Genomic DNA, 20,548 nt, shown 5'->3' on the forward strand with positions numbered 1-20,548 from the left:
CTTGTAATGGAGTAATTCAGCCATATATGTTGGAAAACACATTTTCTTTGTCCATTACTCTGTTGATTGTTTTCTCCATTAACTCATTTCTTGTTTTGGTTTATAAAATGTCAAGCCCAAATATATTCAGTTTACTGTCATAAAAAACAAAAAGATTTACATTCATGATGCAGAAATCAGGCAGTTTTTCACTTCTTATCTCAGTTTAGTCAGAAAGATAGTTGATAATGTGTGAATTGTTGCAGCTTGTGAGCCGTAAAAGGTTTTAACCTTTGGGGCCGAGCGTCAAAAAACATTTATAAACCAACATCAACAAAACACTCAACAAAGATTTGAACATCATTAAAGGGAAATCCAACTTTTGCATGACAATGTCTAATTAAAGGACATTTATTTCCAATGTAAATGTGTGATATTCATCCTCTGGAGCTTTCTCTTCACATCGTCTTCCTCCTGGACTGCTTTGGTCGGGAGCATGTGCAACAAACATTTGAAAAACTGCACTTTAACATCAATGAATGATACTGAAGTTTAATCTCTACATAAATGAGACTGAGTCTGGATGTGCTGCTCTGTCATTAACTCCTAAGTTTAGAGAAAGTTCAAACAAAAGAGGACAGTTTAGATAAGACTTGAGAATGAGCTAATTTTGAACAAACATCTCAGACTTTCTGAGCTTCAGCACCTCTAGCAATATATTTTAACAACAAGCAACTCAAGAGATCCAGAAGTTGCAGAGAGTTAGCTTTAGCTGAGCCAAAGAACATGTGGGACGCTAATCTAGCAAACGTTTCAGACTTTTCTCTGTGAATTCTGAGAAATAACTTCCTATTTAATGACAGAGCTACACATCTTAACTCAGTCTCATTAAAACAGACTCTAATTCAGTGTCATCCATCCATATTAAAGTGCACTTACACAAAATGTTTGTTGCATGAGCTCCAACAAAACCTGTCCAGGTAGAAGGTCACTTTGACAAACAGGAAGTGGATGATTCCAAGCAGATTTATAAAAGGGGGAACCGGACTGTACTAAGTGTGGTCGAGTATAGAGGGCTGATAATGATTATTAGTGAGACATTTGGAGTAGATTATCCTTTTGCAGTAAATGAAATTATTTAAAATCTTGGAGTTAAACTTAGAAGAACACAAACTCAAACTGAAAACTTTGTTGATGCATTTTTGTTTTGTTTACTGATGTTAAGTTAAAGGAGTTTTATTTGTGACGTATAGCCAATCAAATCACTCGAGAAGACAGAGCGACCACAGGTAGATAAAGGTTCAGAGCCAAAGTAGCGCCACTTTAAAATGTATTTATTACCATAAATCAGTACAAAATAAAATACTGATAATCAGTACATCAGTCAGCCCACAATTACTACAATTCTAAAATGTATGTCTCTTTCCTTTGACTTGTTATTTGTACAATCTACGATGTATATGATTGTGTTTTTTCATACCAAAGGCTATACTATGATATTTTCTAAGAGACATACGATGCTACTCTGGTTGTTCTGGCCCTGCACTCCTCCTCTGTTGTTTTCTGGATTGTACTCAGCTTCATGCCTTCGTCCACCAGGCCTCCGTTGACTCGTCCCGCCTGCCGTCTCTGGAGCTGAAGCTGGATTGGAACAGACCAAAGTACAGTCCAATCACGATGCCAGCTGCCTCTCAAAAGGCTCCTTCATCTGGCAGGTGGCACCACTTCTTCTGAGGGGAAGCTGAGCTGGCCCGGCAGAACTTTGGAGATGTGTTCCAGTGGTTGGTGGATGTGTAGGGAGATAGAGAGGGACCTTTGAATTGTTCAGAAAGGAAAACAGGGAACCCATTGGTAGCTTTAGTTTAGGGTGCTACTGCGGTGTGTTTTTGGGTTTTAAGAGGTGAACGGGAAGAGTTTTTTTTCGTATTGATGATCTTTTACTTTGTTCCTGGTTGGAATGCCCATCAATGTCAACAGGAAGTTCACTTTTAGTTCTGTTTATTTATTTTTATTTTACTAACACCCACTTGCTTTCAACCCCCTCACATGTTGTGTTGTTGTAAACTTACTCTTTCAAATAAATACTCGTCTAACACTCTGGAAACCAGCGTTTGCACTTCTGTGTTGCTCCTTTTTTTTTTCTTTTTTTTTAAATGACGTTTTTAGAGCGACATGCTAAACTATGACTTTTAAATAAATAAAAGCTGCTTTTCCTTCATAGACTTTTCAGGAAATTATTGTCTCAGGTTTTCTCTGCTATTTATATGTTTTCTTATCTGTGATTATTTCATTATTGTACAACAAAGTTGGGGCATAAAGACTCATTTAGCTATTTTATTCCTGAAATCTTTGACACAGCAGAACTAAACTTCCATTTTCCTTGTTGTACTTCTGATACTAGAACTAAACGTGTCTTCAACACGGATCATCTGGTTTTAATCAATCAGCAGCAACATCACAACAACAGAGGAGATAATTTTCAACAAATTAATGAAACTGATGTCATTTAAAACTATCAGTCTGTTTTAGTGTCAAATTAAAGCTGATTAATGACAACTAGAACATTAACGTTACTGTTTCAATCACATTTAAGTTTCCTGAATGTTACATTAACATCAACCAGCCACAGTTTCATGAACTTAATGAACCACATTACAGGAACACAACACACTTCAGCTGTTGACAGGAAACAACACACACATCATTAGCTTGATGCTACATTTAGCTGCTAATCAGGACTGGCCAGCTAGCTCGGGTAGCATCGCTAATTCACATTAAAGCTAATATTCACTGGATGCTAACTCTCTAGGCAACACACACAAATAAACTCCACCAACTCCTGGGGTTCACTGCTCACATTATATCTGACTCTGAAGTTGAACATAAAGTTCATAAAAACCAACACCGATCAGTAAATTATCATTTATTACCAACCAGCTGTCGGAGTCCTTCAGTGTCTGTTGGTCCAATCAGGTGAAGGACTGAATTACTGAACTGAAAACTGATTAAAACACGACAACGGACAGTAAAACTGTCTGTGGAAAATGTGGAAACGTTGCTTATCCATAGTTTCACTAACTTAAATTTAGCTGCACTTTAACCATTTTCTGATAGATTTTTATATTTTTTTTAATATTAAAAAAGCTGCACTTCCTTTGTATATTTGGTCGTTTCTTATGTTGCTGCTGTTTCATTGCAATTACATTTTAATAATATCACTTTAAATACCGATAATTGAAACTTAAATTAATTAAATTAAACTGAGTAAGAATTCTTAATAATATAAAATGTAACTGACTGAGCTGTATTAATTAAATCGAGATATTTCAAACTGAAAGAAACACAACATTGAAAGATTTCAGTCAATTACACCTTAAATTCATTTACCTAAGAAAACCATCCTTTAATGTCTTACCTTAAAACGACCTACTTTAAAAAAAAAATATATAGGTGCAAAGTAAAAGTTTCACACTAAAGATGCATCACTGATAAACATTTCATTGCTCAGCAGATATAACACAGAACCTCAACCTTAACGTTTTAATCCCATTTAGGTTTTCTAAACGTTACAAAAATGTGAACCAGCGTCTCCATAAACAGATCTATTAACTAAATGCACTACATTACAGTAACACAACACACTTCAGCTGTTTACATGAAACTCAACACAAACATCGTTGGCTTAATGCTACGTTAGCTTTAATCAGACTACGACGGAGCAGCTAGCTCGATTAGTATCGCTAACATTAAAACTAATATTTACCAGATGCTAACTCTCTTCTCTGGTCAACACACACTGAAATAAACTCCACCAACATCTGGATTACATTATATCTGACACTAAAGCTGCATATAAAGTGCATTAAAAGCGGCACCGATACGAAAATAAACATTGACTTACCAAACAATCAGAGTCCTTTCAGTGTCTGCTGGTAGAATCAGCCGAAGCCAGAAAACTGGTTAACACAAGCCAACGGGCAGGAAAACTGTCTGTGGAAAAGGTTCTGTTGCTGCACCGATAAATAAACCAACAGTTATATCAGAATTAAGTCTTTGTTGAACTCAGATACTTTGTAGGAAGCCATAAAACACTAAACGTCTGTTCCCATATCTCACAATCTAAGGACTGAATTATACTCAAATAGCATATAATATCCTCTTTATTCTCCATCTACAGATCAAATGCCTACATATCCTCTATATTGTCCCTCAGCGGAAATGAGTGATATACAGCCTGAACTGGTAATTAATCAGTGTAATTGGCCCATTTGTTCCAAAATAACTACTAATAAATACTTTTTGAGTGTTTTTCAATTTCTAGATTATTCATTAGACCACGGCTTTCTCTCTGATAAATAGGCTATTGGATAAATGGGTTGGTGGATGAATTAATGAATTAGAGTAGCAATAAATGCCTCATTAAAGAAATTATTAGAAATGTGTTTTTTATGAGGAGTAGAGATGGAGGAAGCACAATTAAGTTACAAAGTAAACACAGACAGAATTAATGTAAAGATACTTGGTTTACATCCACAGCAATCAGAATCAGTTCCATTGCCAAGCAGGTTTTTAGAAATGAGGAATTTGACTTGGTGTGGTGCATAATAGTAAACACTGACAAGAATAAAAAAGAAGGATGAAAGCACAAACAAAAAAAACATATGCTGCAAGTCAAACAAACAGTGAGCTAAGTCTTACAAGGCAATTAAGGAGGAAGAATAGTAAGTCAAAGCTATAATAAAAGTAATATAAATATTTACAATGTTATATAAGTGAGACAGCTGTATATTGTGCAGAAATGTGGAATTATTCGCCCAGGAATGTGCAAAACATCAGAGTATGCATTGTAAACAACGTGAAATATGCCAAAGGACAATGTTAATCACATTTAGAAGCTGTGCTTAATGTAACACATTGAGTCAGTGTCTATGGTGGGGGGTTGGGGAAAGAGGCAGTGTCACTGGGGGTCTCTGGCTTTGTTGATGAGACCAGCTGCTGCTGGGAAAAAGCCAAAAAAAATCCCTTTAATATCAGCAGATTAATTTTAAATCACAACGTAACCCATTTTCCGTATTAACAGAAACGATATTGGATATTGACTTCGATTTTCTAAGCAGAATAAAATAATAAAGCCACGCTAAACGTCAACACACGGCGATGTGGTGTGTGACGTCATCACCCGGCGACATGTTTTTCATTTTGTAAATATTTCAAAGCTGGAGAGAAATCAATGGATAATCTTGTGAAGGTAAATTACACGTGTTAAAGTCAAAAAGTGTTTCCATGCAAATAAGTCTGGGAGGATATTTAGCAGTTGATATCTTCGTTATTCGCCAGTGAGCAGCTAAATTAGCCGCAGTTACTTCTACCAGTAATACTTGCTAACGTTACTGCCTTGGTTCCTAACTGCTTTAGTAGTTACAGCTGCGTTTCAAAGAAAAAAGAAATACTGGAGTGGATAATACTTAGCTGCAAGTTTAGCTGTACACTTTAGCTATGAGTTTCTAACATTAGCAATAGCGAAATAAAATTATCATTCACTGACCCTTACGCCTCTTTTCAAAGTACTTACCACATATACAGCTATGTAAAGTATCAACAAGTGGTATCATCCACATGTTCCGGTTCCTGAAAGCTAACAGTGCGGGGTTTTAAGTTGAGAGTGTGTGTGGTTCTGTTCCGGTTTTCACAGTGGTTGACCTATTCTGTTGTATTTTATGTGCAACAAATGATAACGTCATTAAAAAAAAACTTGCTATGTCAAACGTTTTATACATATTCACTGTATTTCCAGTCTGTTTGCAGAGAAGAAAAATCTGAGACTGCTGAGAATACTGTGCGAACAGGTTACAACGCGTGTCTGTCTCTGATGTATGCGTGCAGATGCAGAAAAGCTTTTCTGAATGTGAATCATTCTGCAAGCTGATGTTTTTGTTGTGTGGATAAGTCCTGGGGCTGAACAATTAATCGATTTCAAATTAAAATTAGAGTTTAAAAATGCAATTAGCAAACTGCAAAGGCTGCACTATAGAATGTGCATTATGCACTGTCTGACCCAGGGTTTATTCTTTAGTTTTATGACTTTACTCAACTTTATTGCAGATTGTGCAATACTGAGATGCTGCTCCTGACTTATGACTTAATTTCCTGTTTCAGTGTCAGAGATTGTTCTCATTGTTGTCTTTTAAAAATGATTCAGTTTTTATTATTATTACTTTATTTATTTCCCGCAGTGTTTATTACATTAAAAATGTAATAAATACACGTTTGAATCTTCAAGCTTCAATCCTTGCAATAGAACATAAAGCAGTTACTGTTTTGATTGTGTCTCGTGGTAATGATCCACGCCGTGTTTTAAATCTACTACAAAATACATATTGAACCAAAGCTGAAAGGAATATATTACAAATCACAATATCCGTTGACAAATTTGCAATTAGGTATTATCCCCACATCGTTCAGCTCTAGTAAGTAAATCATATGGAATTAAATGTGATTCTACAAACACAAATAATTTCCTGTGTTTCTGCAGGTACATGGAGCTGGCGGCTATGACTCTGACTTCAGTGACGATGATGGACAGGGAGAATCCTCAGAGAGAGGACTTAAAAGGTAAATTTTGTGGAAATTCTACAGAAAGTAAGTTCACAAAGAGGTAGTGTCCATCAGAGTTTCTTATTACAACAAACCATGTGTATGAATACAGGACTCATGCCTTTCTCAGACAAAAGCCAAAGGTATAGATTCACACACCATTTTAAGGGGAAGCTTGACTCTCATACTCCTCCTATCTTAGGTAAAAAATGCTTCAACTGTCTAGTTATATTAATCTTTTAAACAATCTTGTAACATTTGTAGACACAAGTGGTTTTCAACAGCCTTTACTTTTATCTGGTTGCTGCGATCAGTAACACAAACTTCCGTATTTATTTGTACCTCTGACAGGAAACGCGAGGAGGACATTTTACAGAAACCATTCCACAAAGGTCGCCACTCCAAAGTGGCGCACAGCAGTTTCCACTCTAATGAACTGGACAGGTACGTTACAGTTGCAGTGAAATATTTAAATCACTTTGTATTTTAATAGCTCATTTAAATAAAGTTTCAATTTTTTTCTGGTCACATTGCAATTAATGTCAGTCCTGATAATAAGTAACACTTGCAGATAGAAAAATGAAGTAATTCAGTCAAACTGAAATTTAACTTGCAGTTTGTGTGCATGTGATGTATGACAAGATTACAATGAGAGACATCACATTTTAATTTTCAAAGAAAATTGATGTATATGCACCCAAACATTGTTCTTACAAATAAACTGTCTGCATCATCTAATCTTTTATAATCTTTTATATAAATATTCCGCCTTTTTGTGTATTTTTCAGAGAGGAAGCCAGGAACAGAAGAGCCCACCTGATATCAATGAATGCTGTATCCATCTTTAGCTTAACTTGTCCTTGAATTGATAAAACTATATGTATTACATTAATGTATGAATACTTAAAGACATAACAATCCCAGATGGTATATTAATTTCATGTTGGTGTTAGTGCTTTGTTGCTTTTATTTGAAGAAACTTAAACCTTAAGCACACGTCTCTAGTTTGAGCGGCATAAGAAGTTTGTCGGTGACTACATACTGTATTATGGAGGGCAGATGGCTGACTTCAAACGATCTGCGTAAGTGTTCTGTGTCACAGTCACTCTACAGTTGCTCTAAGCTAAATTTAATGAGGTAATATATATCCATATCAGGCCATCAGACCACTGGATACACATTGTTTTGATCCAGTTAAATATTCAATTACAGTTTATTGCAGCAGAAGTGTATCCATTTAAATTGATTTGTGAATGTTCTCATTTCACTTTTTGTTTCGTGCAGCGCTAAAGACAAAAGAGATCTGGACGTGCTGCGTGAAAATCATCGCTTCCTCTGGAGGGACGAGGACGAGGAAGACATGACATGGTGATGATCCGAAGTCATCTGTTCCTACAGTCGGCTTTAACATTCCATTTGTTTTTGATTATTGTGTTCTCTTCTGAAAATATGTATGTTGACACTCTGTGTCTCAAGTAGCTTGTGTCTGTTGAGAAAAATCAGGTAGTTTAAGATGTATTTGCTACTCTCTGTCTGCTTATTTGTGGATGTATTCTGTTCCAGGGAAAAAGAACTTGCCAAGAAGTACTATGACAAGCTCTTTAAAGAATACTGCATAGCTGACCTCAGCAGATACAAGGAAAACAAGGTGAGATAGATGGAGGAAAGGATTAGGATTGATTTATTTTCCATTTTAAACAACAGTAAAGCAGAAGGTGATTAATTTTAATATAGGTACAATAAACATTTTGAAGTTGTCACATCAGCATAAATGCTGATTCTAGAAGCAAGCTTCAGACAAGAAAGCATAGGGTGCTGTAGTTTATCTGTCGTGTTTTGGTTTGTGGTTGAGCCAATGTTGGAATATTCAGACACACTAATAACATTAAAGTACAATGCAAATATTCATGTATGTATGTATGCTCTGTTCTTCATTTGGGAGTTAAGATAGACATTTGATGTTTCAGGGGAGAAGACCTCTTGATAATAACAGCAGATAGTATTTATGTTCATGTATTTGTTAAGGACATTAAAGGAAGTTTTATTGATGTCCCTGATAAAATTTGGTTGTTGAGAAAAAAGCACAAGTGAAACACAAGTTCTCTAAAGTTAACCTTCAGAGCCCCAAAACCTGCTAGTGTGTTTTATAGGGATGTTGTTTTGAAAATAAATTGCCATAATTACACTAATTACCAGAGACACCAACTGTAAAAACTGTTAAAATCATCAGATTTTCAGCTTAAAAGTGGTCCCTGAACTCATCAGACCATCTGCAAAAATAACAAATTGTAAGACTAACTTTATTCTGCAAGTCTCAATTAAAAAATGCCAAAAATAATGCCTTTGTATCAGGTCTAGAAAAAACAATGATTCAACAGTTGTGTGACAAACATTTAAAGGTTTCATTTTAACTGCAGGCTGTGCTTCCACGGAATAGAGAAGGGACAAGTATGGAAACGAATTGGAGTGACTGAGAGGAAAATGAAACATACTCGATCAATAAAATCAAAAACAGCACAGAGGGGAACAAGGAAGGTGTCAGGAAGTTGTTGGAGGATACATCAAGGATGCTGAAAAGTCTTTCAAGAATTGATAGATGAGTTTGTAGGGGGTTGTAAAAATGTAAATTAAATACATGTTTAACTGTTTACAGGTATTTCAAGTGTTGATAACAGCTGTGGGAAAGATGTTATATTTCTGTAAAATAATCAAAAGAAATGTAGCTGTTGTTTTTTTCTTTTTTATAATTTGTAGTATTTTATCTGTCATACTACACAAGATACATTTTGAGTTGTCTCCACTTCTATCCACAATTGTGCTGTTTCTGTAGAGGTGCAGGACTTTCTATGACAGTGAAAAATGAACCTACAGTTCACAGCAAAAGCCCAGAAACCGCCAGGGTTAAGCATGAGTTACAACACATACAGAATGTAGACACCTCAGCCATCTCAGACACCACTGCCAGGACATGGCAGAATGAGCCCTTATTACACTGTGGTCCAATAATTACACTAATTGTTCCGGTGGTGTTGCCATGTGTAAAGGTTAATATTTTCTAACTTGTACCAATCTCCATCCTAACTGGCCCATTGTAGACCAGAGTTAGGGGTATAATGTACTTTGGCACTGTGCTCTGTCTCTGGTGGCCACTGGATTATTCTGGACAGTGGCCAAGCTTTAAAAGTGACAATATGTTAAACTGAAAGGCAGCGTGCATGTGGCCCTGCTCAGTGGCTCTGATGGTTGGGCTCATTCCTTTTCTATATTCAATTTCCTTGTGTGCGATATCTCAAAATTTGCACTGACATCTTAAGAACATGAAACAGAATATACCCTTACTGACCTACAGTTTGTCAGAGGCACTGTTAAAGTTCAAATATTCAAAATTGAATGCCTCGGGATTATAAATATAATGGTGATCAGTAGGATGTGACACCATTTACCGTACATGTGTGTAAACTGTGTATATTTGTACACAAAGTATCTACTGACAAGAAAACACGACTGAAGTAAAATCAATACAGTATATATACATACAATATTCACATAGATATGGGTTTTCACTGTTTATATTGTTAGAAAGGCTTATTTTTTGAGGTTGATTTTTATTTCTGCAACTTCTATTTTTAATTTAGTAAATAGGCATTTGCAACAGCGCACAGGCCCAGAAATACCGAATACTTCCACTGAGCCAAATGCAGTTGAAAACAATAAGTAATTACAGACCAGCTAAACACAGAGCTACGGTAGGATTCCTTAAATTAAGGTTTACAGGTTTTTTTTTCCTTTAAGGGGAAAACTGCAATTCATTCTGCATGTCTGAATTTTAATTATGAATGCTTTTGCTAAATTACATGGATCTTTTTCAATCTACCCAACAGTTTGGATTTCGTTGGCGGACTGAGAATGAAGTTGTATCTGGCAAAGGTAAGGCATACCTCTGTGTTATCCTATTTTAAGTTGTTATACAGTTTTATATGTTTCTGTGATTCTGCTTTTACATTTTATTGTGATTTTAGGTACAGAAACACTCAAAACATTCCTGTTAAGTAAACATTTTCTGTTGAAGGTATTTATATGTGGCTTCTTCCATATCCTTCAAAACGGAAAGGTGAAATAATGAAATCAAACCAAACAGTAGGCTTACTAAATTGTAACTGGCATATACTTATCTTTAAATGGAAGAGCTGCTAACAGGTGGAAACAGTGAAAATAATCTGCATTCAAAACATCTTCCAGAAAGATATTGGAAACAGAAAGATGTGAAAACGACATTTTGGTTCTATTTCTAAAGTTGTCTTGCAGGAACATTGCAAAGTCACATTTTGGTGGATGCCTGCCAGCTATAACTGTGCACTCTGTACAGTTTTTCATGACTCACAAATGCCTTTTTTGGGGGAGACTACGTACATCGAAAGCAATGAGCCTGTTTTACCTCAACTGAGAGAAATCTCTGCATTTGCATTTTAATTCTGACCAGTTAATAGACAAAATTACTTGAGTAAATGAAACTCCAACTTAAAAAAGCAGCTTAAATTGTAATCTTACCTCTAATTGCTTTGTCACTGGCTACATTTTTTTTTTTATGCTGCAAGCTGCATAGATTTACTGTGTAGTTGGGAACAGTTAAGGTTTCTCGCTCAGAGTTCCCAACATTCTCCACTAGATGGTGACAGAGATAAGACAATTTACACAGCAGTACATACCATGGTTCCCCCTATAAGATACAAAATCCCCAAACAAAATATGCTTATTTCAATTTAATCTCACTTATTGGTTTTCCAGAAGAGCAACCAAAACTATTCAAGTATTTGATATTTCATCTGAGTTTTTAGCCTATGACCTTTTGGACTGTTCATGCCAAGTATCAATTGATCTGTTGATTCATAAGTACAGTTTTGGTTTTCTATTACTGTCTTACATTCTCAGTTTACTTCTGTACAACTTTCATGATCACTGACTGTAAATTGTTCAGGATTAACACCACTTCTTTGTCTGCTGCTCCTTTGTGTGACCTAATTATATATTTACCATATTTACCACATTAACATGTTTAATAATTTGTTTTCGAAGGACAGTATCAGCAGCTCAGTGAGAGTACACCTGACTTGACAGCACATTGATATGCATTGCCCCTCACACACAGACGCACACAAACACATTTTACATTATGTTTACACCACCGTGACCTCACAAACATACACAGTGTCTGAGAAAGCTGACTAAGCCAATATATTGTTCCAGATTAAGACGGTGTAATCCTGGTCTCTGACAGTTCGCCCCCTGTAGCAATACTCGACAGGAAGTGGGATTAGATTAGGTCAGAGGCACTTCAGTTAAAGTGTCACGTCTGTGATTTGTGAGCATTAATAATTCCCTGAGAAAATACTTCTTAAGTACTGTGGGACGCTAAACTCTGTCCAGTGAAATCAATACGAATCTAATTCCGTTAGATGGACCCACTGTCCACGCTCAGAGCCAGAAAAAAATAAACACTGGAGTGCAGATTGAATCTTAATAATGTTGCAAATTAAAGGTGGAATAAGTTTTTCTCAAGGATTCGATGCAGCAGGAGATTCAGTTGATTTGCAGTCCTCGTATAGGATGTCAATAAAAACATCAGCTTGAATGCAGAATCGTGCAGACAATCCCGTAGGTGAGTTATCAACAAGAAGTATGGTACATTTAACAGGGCTTCCACCTGGTATAAATGTTGCTAGCCCAGGTGGTTGAATGCAGTGCCTGCCAAATAGCCAGACTGAACTTTCCCCAATTAAAATGATCTTACATCTCCATATAAGGGGCACTGCGCTTCCGCTCTGCCACAAATGCCCTGCTCAGGACGGCTGGTATTAGGTAATGCTAACTAGTCTCCACCCAATAAGGTGGATGACAAAGAAAACTGACCTTTCCTTTTGTGGTCACGGTGCTGCATGGGACCAAGAAATGAGCAGAAGTAAAAAGGTTTCCATCGTTCTCCCACAAGAGTCCCAATTTTTGCTACAATTGAAAGAACTCTTCAAGAATGACATGTTCTTCTACTTACTTCTGACGCCTTCCTTTTTCTAGCCTGGTATCATTCATACTTGTGAAATATTTCACATGAATTCCTCCAGTTGAATAAAAGGGAAAGCTATAGATGTCTCCTATTAACAGATCTTAGAAGGTACCTTTTGTACAGTGTTTTTCAAATGGTATCTTCTTCCATTTTTTGCGTGCATTCTTTGGGCATCACTGCCTCAAGTGGAATAGTACAAAACCAATGTCAAGAATGGGTGTAACATCATCTGCAGTCAGTATCGGTATACTTCTATGTGCAATACAAACAAACTGGGCAAATTGGGTTCATAAAAAAGTTGCTCAATAATGTTACTAGTGGTAAAAGAACCTCCACATTGACCCCTTTAAGTCATATAACTATATTTCTTGCACGCTACTCACATTAAATATCAGTCCCACATGGAATGAGCATTTAAAATTTTAAAAATATGTCCTGAAATTCTTTTACGGTGGAGCCAACTGAGACGGTAAAGCATGCAGGGTTTCATTCCGTGTCATGTTTTTTCTGGTGGTTTCCCCTTCTGGTATAAATTGAGCTTTAGTCTTGCTGTCAGGAGGAGGCCAAAGGACAAAGGTAGCTGAGGCTAGTCTAGTTTTAGGTGGGCCTCCTGGAGTCTGGTGTTGGCTTATATAACTTCTCTAGCTTTAAAAAATATATAATTTTAACATGCTCCATGCCACAGCCTTATTTACAGTGGAGGAATCAGGTTTGACCCATCTCTGCTGCCTCTGAGTAACTCACACTATAAGCATGAGTGTGAGATGACTTCCAGCCTGCACTGTGACATTATAGTTCTGATAGGTTGTTGATTTGCTCATCTTTGGGTTTTTATTTCATTTTTCGGTGTCACTTTTTGACATATTGAACACTTTTACCTATTTAAACTTCCTGAATTCCCTTTTGTCCGCCTCTCTACGTGTCTGATCCTATCTCTACTCCATCCTCAGATTTATTTATCAGGTTCCTATGAAGTCATTATCCAACAGTGAATAAAAGGTGACTGCATGCTGGCTCAGGTCTCTGACATTTGACTTTATCCAGTGAATGGTAATCATGCTGCCATCTGTCCTGTGGGATATATCCGTCTTGATCTCAGGCTGCTGGCTGGTGGCATTATCAACCATTGACGTAGGAGGACAGGAATTCCCTCTTCTAACAGATTTACTCACCCGCCCTGGTGTCAGCTTTTTTCACGGAGCACGTGTGGCTCACGTGAATACCCTCAACAAAATACAGAAGATAGCTTTTTATGTCCTTCAACACACACATGATCATTTCTATAAACTTATTTTGTGAAGCAGGGATGATCTTCAGGACCCTATTTTAACAATCTGGATTTAGAAAACAGCACCAGCGACCAAAGTTTTTCTTATTAGCTTTCATGTAGGAAATAGTTTTTGCCTCTGGGCGGAAAACTATCAGAAATAAGTGCAGAATTGTTTCCTGGCCTTGCTTATGTTCTGTTTTTGACATTCATTTTGTCAAAGAAATTGCCTAGAAACGGTTGCGGCTGTGCTTATCTGGAGAGTCGGATGCCTTCTCACTCTCCATGTTGTAACCTTCAAATATATCACATTCTGTTACATTTGACACTGAGCTGCTTCTCTGCAGGACCAAAGGGATTCAGTACCATGTTGAAGGCCGCTCTGCTTTGTATATGCAAAGCAATGGCTGTTACAATATTATTTTACACACAAAAGCTGTTGTGTGTGTGTATACATACTATAAGTGAAATAAAACAGATTTTTGTGCGTGTGTATACACAACACTGTTAGAAGTCATGGCAGATTTCCAATGTGATTGTAGTTGGCATCACTGATAAGGTGGGGAGACAGGATAGGATTCTCTCAGGTCTTTGCGTATCAGTCACCAATCATGGCGTCAAGTTGGCACTGAGAGGAGAAGCTGGGCCTTGACCCAAGTCACACCAAGTCACACCCATGGACAGTTAGAAAGGAACAGGATTTGCAGGTATTTTCATCTCCTTCGTATATAAACAAAAGCTTCTTCTTAAAATCCCATGTATGCATTGTAAAAAAAAAATCTGACAGTTGTTACACTTTTGCCGTGATAAAGAACTGATTCTAATAATGAGGCTGAAAGTGTGGTAGGGTTAGCTGGCTGATCTGTCTGATGCACTGGTATACAGACTGCATCTATTTTATTTCACCACATCTTTCTTTCTGCTGTCTTTCACTTATTTCAGTATAGATTCATGCCCTCAAATAAACGCCAAGTCAAGGCCATCACAACCCAAGACTGAAGCTTTTTTGCTTGCGTCATAGGGTCTTAATCTAGTACAGCACGTGAAGAGAAAGTGTGCCTTATGGCTTAAATGGAGTGAAGCCACGACGCCCAACGTCACCCCGCTTCAATGTTGACAAAGTCTCAGACCAAGGCAGGTGAGAGCAGGCATCACTTTCCTCTCTCAGAGTAAGGCCCTTTCTTGTTCCTCTGCCAAGAATGGACCGCTCTGACGCATTCGCTCCCTCTGCTACAATCTGGAGGAACCCCAGAGACCAGATCAATGCCTGCTTAAGCTCCTCTAGGGATAATAGGCAGGCTGTGCAGAGGCTAGAGGGTGGCCTGAGGGGATGAGGTGAGGTGAAGAAAGGGGGATGAGATGAAGAACTGGGGGATGTGGAGGAAGGGGAGTGGAGGTAGATGGAGGCAGTGAAACACGCGAGCAGCAGGGTTTGGAGGTTTCCTGACAGAATATGAAATTACCAGAGATTTTCAGTCTGAATTTCTCAATCCTAAAATAAACATGTCTTTTTTCCCCCAACTGCCATTCTGTTCTACATGCATCTTTTCTGCTGTGCTTTTTGAATTCTTTGTTTTTACACGATAAATCTTTTCACACAAGAATATTGGGGTCTTACTTGGTAATTGTCAACAAAATAATGCTGATGCAAGACAAACTATGAAAATATCATGTGAATGTAATCATCAGTGAAATATATGTGCACATTATATGGGCTCTCACATCTTCCAGGTCAGTTCCAATGTGGAAACAAACGTTGTGAGAAGGAGGAAGGCCTAAAAAGCTGGGAGGTCAATTTTGCATACGTTGAACAAGGGGAGAAGAGGAATGCATTGGTCAAACTCAGTAAGAAAAAACTAATTATCTCGTCATTTTTTTCTGGCTATTCTTTCTAAAAAGGTGTGGGGTGTCTATATGTATGTGACCGTGGCGTGGCTGATGCTCTCGTCTAGGACCCGGCTCATAATAATCCTCCTTCAGGTATCATATTGCAGAAAATCTTGTTGAAATAATTACACTAATTGGAGGACGTCAAGCAGGGAATGACAGGCTCCTTTAACAAGCTACTGCTGGGTCACTTTCAGACACATTGTTTCTCCTCAACTAACAGTGTCTTCCAATTTGTGCTAATTCAAAGTACAACGTTTTGACAGTCCCTTTCAGCAGTAATGAAAAATGACCTGGCAAACCTGGTGCTTGAACTTGGTCTTCTTTACTGGAGAAATGTAATAGATAAGGATGATGCTGAAGTAATTTTAACAGTTTAATGAATAAGTTTCTGAAAACACATTTACATTTTAGGAATTAAATCTTACTTCTGCCTACATGAGCAGTTTGTAAAACAGGAGTTCCACAGGGTACTTTCTTTGGTCCCCTTCTCTTAAGGTTGTACACAAATAATGTATTTATATCCTAGAGCAGGTTTGCAATTGTTTGCGGACAATACTGTTATATATGAATCGGGTTGAACGGTTACATTTCGGTCATGCTACTTTTAGATTCTATCGCAGGCAGCATGAGCTGAAAGCTAAACTTAAACTCTTGTAAAAGTCAATTTGTTTCCTTTTACTATGTTTACATGTCCATGTGGAGATTTTTTTTAATATACTGGAAGTCATTTCCCTCTGGGGATTAATAAAGTCTAAGTCTAAATCATATCATGAGTGAAATAAGCAGTCAACACCATAGAGGAGCATTTCCACATTGAAGCTGCAGCACACCAATAACAGTAAAAAAAAAACAAAAAAAACATGGATTCAGACTTTTGTAGTTTCACATTTAACACACCTAAGGAACCAATCCTGTACACATGATGGTTTGGGCTTTCCATAGAATTCGTTTTTAGATTTTTAGAAACAATTGTTTGGTTGAACGTGTATGGCAAAATAACTCCAATATTAAAACTTGCCATCATTTAGTGTAAAGTAGTTTTACAGTGTTTGAGCTGAGTTGTAGGTGAGCTGGTGTGCTCGAGGTGTAGCAAATAGCAAAGGAGTAGATGGAGAGGGAGGACAGACTACATAGATCTGCACATTCTAGAGGAAGCAACAATACAGAGTTACATCTAAGACATTTTAAGGCAGGAAGGAACTATTTCTGTGTAAAAAAAAAAAAAAACTACAAAATGTTTTACTTGGATACACGGAGATGAGGTTTTAGGGGCTTAATTTAGTGGCTGGAGAAAGACTTTAACATGGGACAGAAATAAATTGTGTTTTTCATTTGCAATAATTTAACAAAAGTTAACAAAACAGAACAGACAGGTTCTAAAGAGAACTGTCGATATCTGTTCATCTGTTCATACAGAAATACATACTAATAAAATAAATGGAAATAATACTGCTTTTGCAGGCTTGGCAAAGGCTTCATGATTAAAGAAATGCATTCGGCATGTTGTTTTTTTTTTTAAGAACTTAGATATTTATTAACCACTTGATACTGTACATTTAATGGTTGGTATACAGTGACTTACTTCATGTACCTGTTCAATGTCACAATGAAACTCTTAGAAGAAGTGCTAAAATTACCACTACAACACCCTCATAAGTACAGCTACTACTGTAGAATAGCTGTTACTGATAATGCTGTGTTGTTTCTGTTCTAGGACTATGCCCTGAATGCTCTTTCAAACTCAACTACCATCACAAGTAAGCCCACTTTCATTTTTATCTTTAACATTAAAAATGTAGATGTATTTACTCATGACGGCTTATTCTAAGATAGTGGAGAGTGTGCGCTTGTCTGCTAAAAGTAGGGCAGGTCACCATGGACAGTCAGCACGCATTGTTTTAAGTCTGGATGCATCCGTATGCAGTATTATACTTCAACTGGTAAGGATGAGAAAATGAACTGAGGGTATCACAGTTTGTGAGCAAAGTCGAGTGTTAGATGTATGATGCCACATTTTTTGATCGCTGTTTTGTGAGTCCAAGCACACTCCCAAATCATAATGTATAGAAACTGTTTGAAAGATGTGGTGCTCAAGCACATGTGAAAGTGCAGTGGGACATGACAGGTTGCATATTGTATTTGAAGTTGTGGCTGTTTATGTTGTGAATACAGTTTGGTCAACTTGTTATTCTTTTCAGGAGGAAGGAGGTGAAAGCAAAGACAAAGACTCGAAGGCTATCAGAGGAGAATCGGGAGCCACCAGAGAAGAAGAAAAAGAAGAGGAAGAGATCATCGTCACATTCTAAGAAACACAAACGCAAGAGGCGCAGAGGTACAATGTCTCCGAGCCAAATAAAATGTCCTTTGAGGCAGTAGTCTCAACAAAAGGGAAGGCCTTGTGGGAGGAACCCTGTGTACATTTTGTTCTGGGGAACGATATGATTACGTTTTTTTCTTTTGAGCTTGACATTAATATGTTGTAATGACTCCAGTTTGATCACAATTCATTGTTCCATCTGTGTCTCTACAGATCGCTCCACCTCTTCCAGCAGCTCAGAAGAGTCGCAAAACTCAGACAAAGGTAGCATTCAGAACTACCACACAAGCACTGTCTCCACTTAAACACACACACACACACACACACACACCCACACTGGACAGTTTACAGCCTCCTCCCCCGGACCTCCAGGCCCTAACACTCCTCCAAACTTCTGGATTGAAAACACCCTGACACTGCTTTTTGGACACATCCATTAGCTCTGTAATGGTAATAGACTGACAGCAGGTCTACTTTTTCTCAGCTGTCTTTTTGCCTCCTTTCCAGTAGTTTTTTTTTCCTTTTTCCTTTCACCATTAAGTGAAATATGTCTTTGCCCCTCGTGTCCCTGTTGTGTCGATTCCACGGTCTGGTCGGATAAATGGGTGGGTAGGTAGAGGTGCATTAATAAAAAAAAAAAAAAAAACAGTTTTTTTTTTTTTGTTCAGATATTATGTCATTGAGTTCATCACACAATGAGAACCCCAGTGACACATTTGAAGCCGTTTTTGAAGGCTGGAGTTTTTTATTGTTCGTCTATAGTGTAATTTGTGAGCGATGCATTCAGAGAGAGCAACGGAGTTTAAGATTATGAAAGCACTTTGTCTGCTAAAACATTATGAAATGCTACATCCTGGCAAGCTAGTGAGGCTAACCCATAATTTTTATTTACAGTCTGATCTCATTTGGCTATAGCTATTAAGAGGAAAAATATACTGCTCAACCCCCAATATAGCGCCATATGATTAGTGTTTTTGCTTGAATAGCATATTGGCCTTCATTCACCTTTCCTCACAAATTGCAAATTGAACGTTATTCTCTCCTTCAACAAACATCAAACAGACCCTTCCCCAATAAACTCAGTAAATGCACCACTCCCCAGGCTATCATTGGTGTTTGTCTACAACTCTTAAAAAATACATGACCGCTGCAAATTTGTCCTCTCCAAACAATCTACTGAAACTTGTCTCTGAATAAATCTGCAGAGAGAAATACCCAGGCTCTTGCAGAAGTTTCCTTTTTACAAAGTGTAAAGTTTGCTTCCTAAACATTAACTGATGGATCAGATGCATAACTGATGAAGGGGATTCAACCATCAGTTTGTGTTATCTAGGCAGATGAATTCCTGCCGTGCAAGGCTAACTGTTACCACCCTGAAGTTTAAACTGATCAACTGAGGGTTGTTCGTCGACCTACTTTTTCCTTCCTAGAAGCACAACTTACAGCTCTCTAACACTTTCTTACTAGGCTCTGAAGCCAAGGATGAGCCGGAGGACCAATCAGAAGCCGACCACTGGCGAGGACCCGCTCCCGCAGTGGAGGAAAAGTCAAGGTAAGGCTAACAGCTAACGTTCACATTAACCGTCACCCATTAAGCTCCGGTAAAACCATAATGGAGAGTCTTGGCTACTTAGTGTAGGTGGGTTACTGTCCTTGTATAGCCCTTTATGTAGACCCTCCACAAAGCTGTTCTTAACTGTCAGGACAGAAAGGTCACTAAGCCTGTTACTGTCATGCTACACCAGTATTTGACTTTCCGTTCTCGAAGAAGTATATCATTACTGGAACAAGAGCAAGTATTTATCCAAGCACATGCACTGGATGAGCAAAACTCAAGACAAAACACCTTTGTCTGGAAGAAAATGGCAGTGTTTCTGATGCATTGCACTACAAATTACAGGTTCTATGAATTGTGCTTCCATAATATATGTAATTGCAATATCATGTTCTGTATAAATGTAAAAATAGAGCCATCATGGAGAACACTAAGAAATGCTTTCTACAAACAATGCATTCATACATGCTCCTTTGTTCATGTTTTGCTTTCTTTTTTTCCTTCCTGCCCACCACTGTTTATTTGTTTGTGTTCCATATCAGTGTTCGTAGTCAGCATCATTTCATACTGTTTGAAGCACTGACAGACTTATTCAGGGTCCCCCATATGAAGCATTCGACTGTTTGTGTCAGCGCTCGCTGTGCATGACAGGAACTAACATTTCTGTGTTCTGTTTGTTTTATCTGCTTAGGGAGGAGGAGTTCGATGAGTACTTTGAAGACATGTTTCTTTGAATCTGCTGGTATCAACGGGAACCCTGCTGTGACTACACTTCTCTCTGTGTCCCGCTGACATTAAGCATGGTCTGTGTGTGTGCATGTAGGTTTATTTCACTGTATGTTCCATTACTACTGCAGAAATAAACACAATGTTTATCCTCCCCGTACC

General features: G+C 37.7%; 1 protein-coding gene and 1 long non-coding RNA gene across 2 annotated transcripts; one reads left to right on the forward strand and one right to left on the reverse strand.

The window, feature by feature from the left end:
- Positions 1–1,296: 1,296 nt before the first annotated feature.
- LOC129347406 (uncharacterized) lies at positions 1,297–5,033 on the reverse strand. The gene is made up of 2 exons (XR_008599503.1): positions 3,881–5,033; positions 1,297–1,792 (listed from the first exon to the last, which is right to left on the reverse strand). It is a non-coding gene; the product is annotated as an uncharacterized LOC129347406 (long non-coding RNA).
- Positions 5,034–5,102: 69 nt separating this feature from the next.
- On the forward strand, positions 5,103–20,546 carry fra10ac1 (FRA10A associated CGG repeat 1). The gene is made up of 14 exons (XM_023276991.3): positions 5,103–5,227; positions 6,512–6,591; positions 6,925–7,017; positions 7,362–7,407; positions 7,579–7,655; positions 7,858–7,941; positions 8,137–8,221; positions 10,455–10,500; positions 15,630–15,743; positions 17,503–17,545; positions 17,987–18,120; positions 18,319–18,369; positions 19,573–19,657; positions 20,352–20,546. The coding sequence occupies exons 1-14, from the start codon at positions 5,210–5,212 to the stop codon at positions 20,392–20,394; spliced, it is 999 nt and encodes a 332-aa protein (XP_023132759.1). The 5' UTR covers positions 5,103–5,209; the 3' UTR covers positions 20,395–20,546.
- The last annotated feature ends 2 nt before the right edge of the window (positions 20,547–20,548 follow it).

Source organism: Amphiprion ocellaris, chromosome 18 (genome assembly GCF_022539595.1).
Source record: "Amphiprion ocellaris isolate individual 3 ecotype Okinawa chromosome 18, ASM2253959v1, whole genome shotgun sequence".
Taxonomy (NCBI): domain Eukaryota; kingdom Metazoa; phylum Chordata; class Actinopteri; family Pomacentridae; genus Amphiprion; species Amphiprion ocellaris.

Excerpts from the sequence above, each read along its gene's own strand:
- fra10ac1 (XM_023276991.3), top strand. Across the intron at positions 10,501-15,629 it reads TGAAGTTGTATCTGGCAAAG|GTCAGTTCCAATGTGGAAAC; the intron begins GTAAGGCATACC and ends CACATCTTCCAG. Across the intron at positions 18,370-19,572 it reads GTCGCAAAACTCAGACAAAG|GCTCTGAAGCCAAGGATGAG; the intron begins GTAGCATTCAGA and ends CTTTCTTACTAG.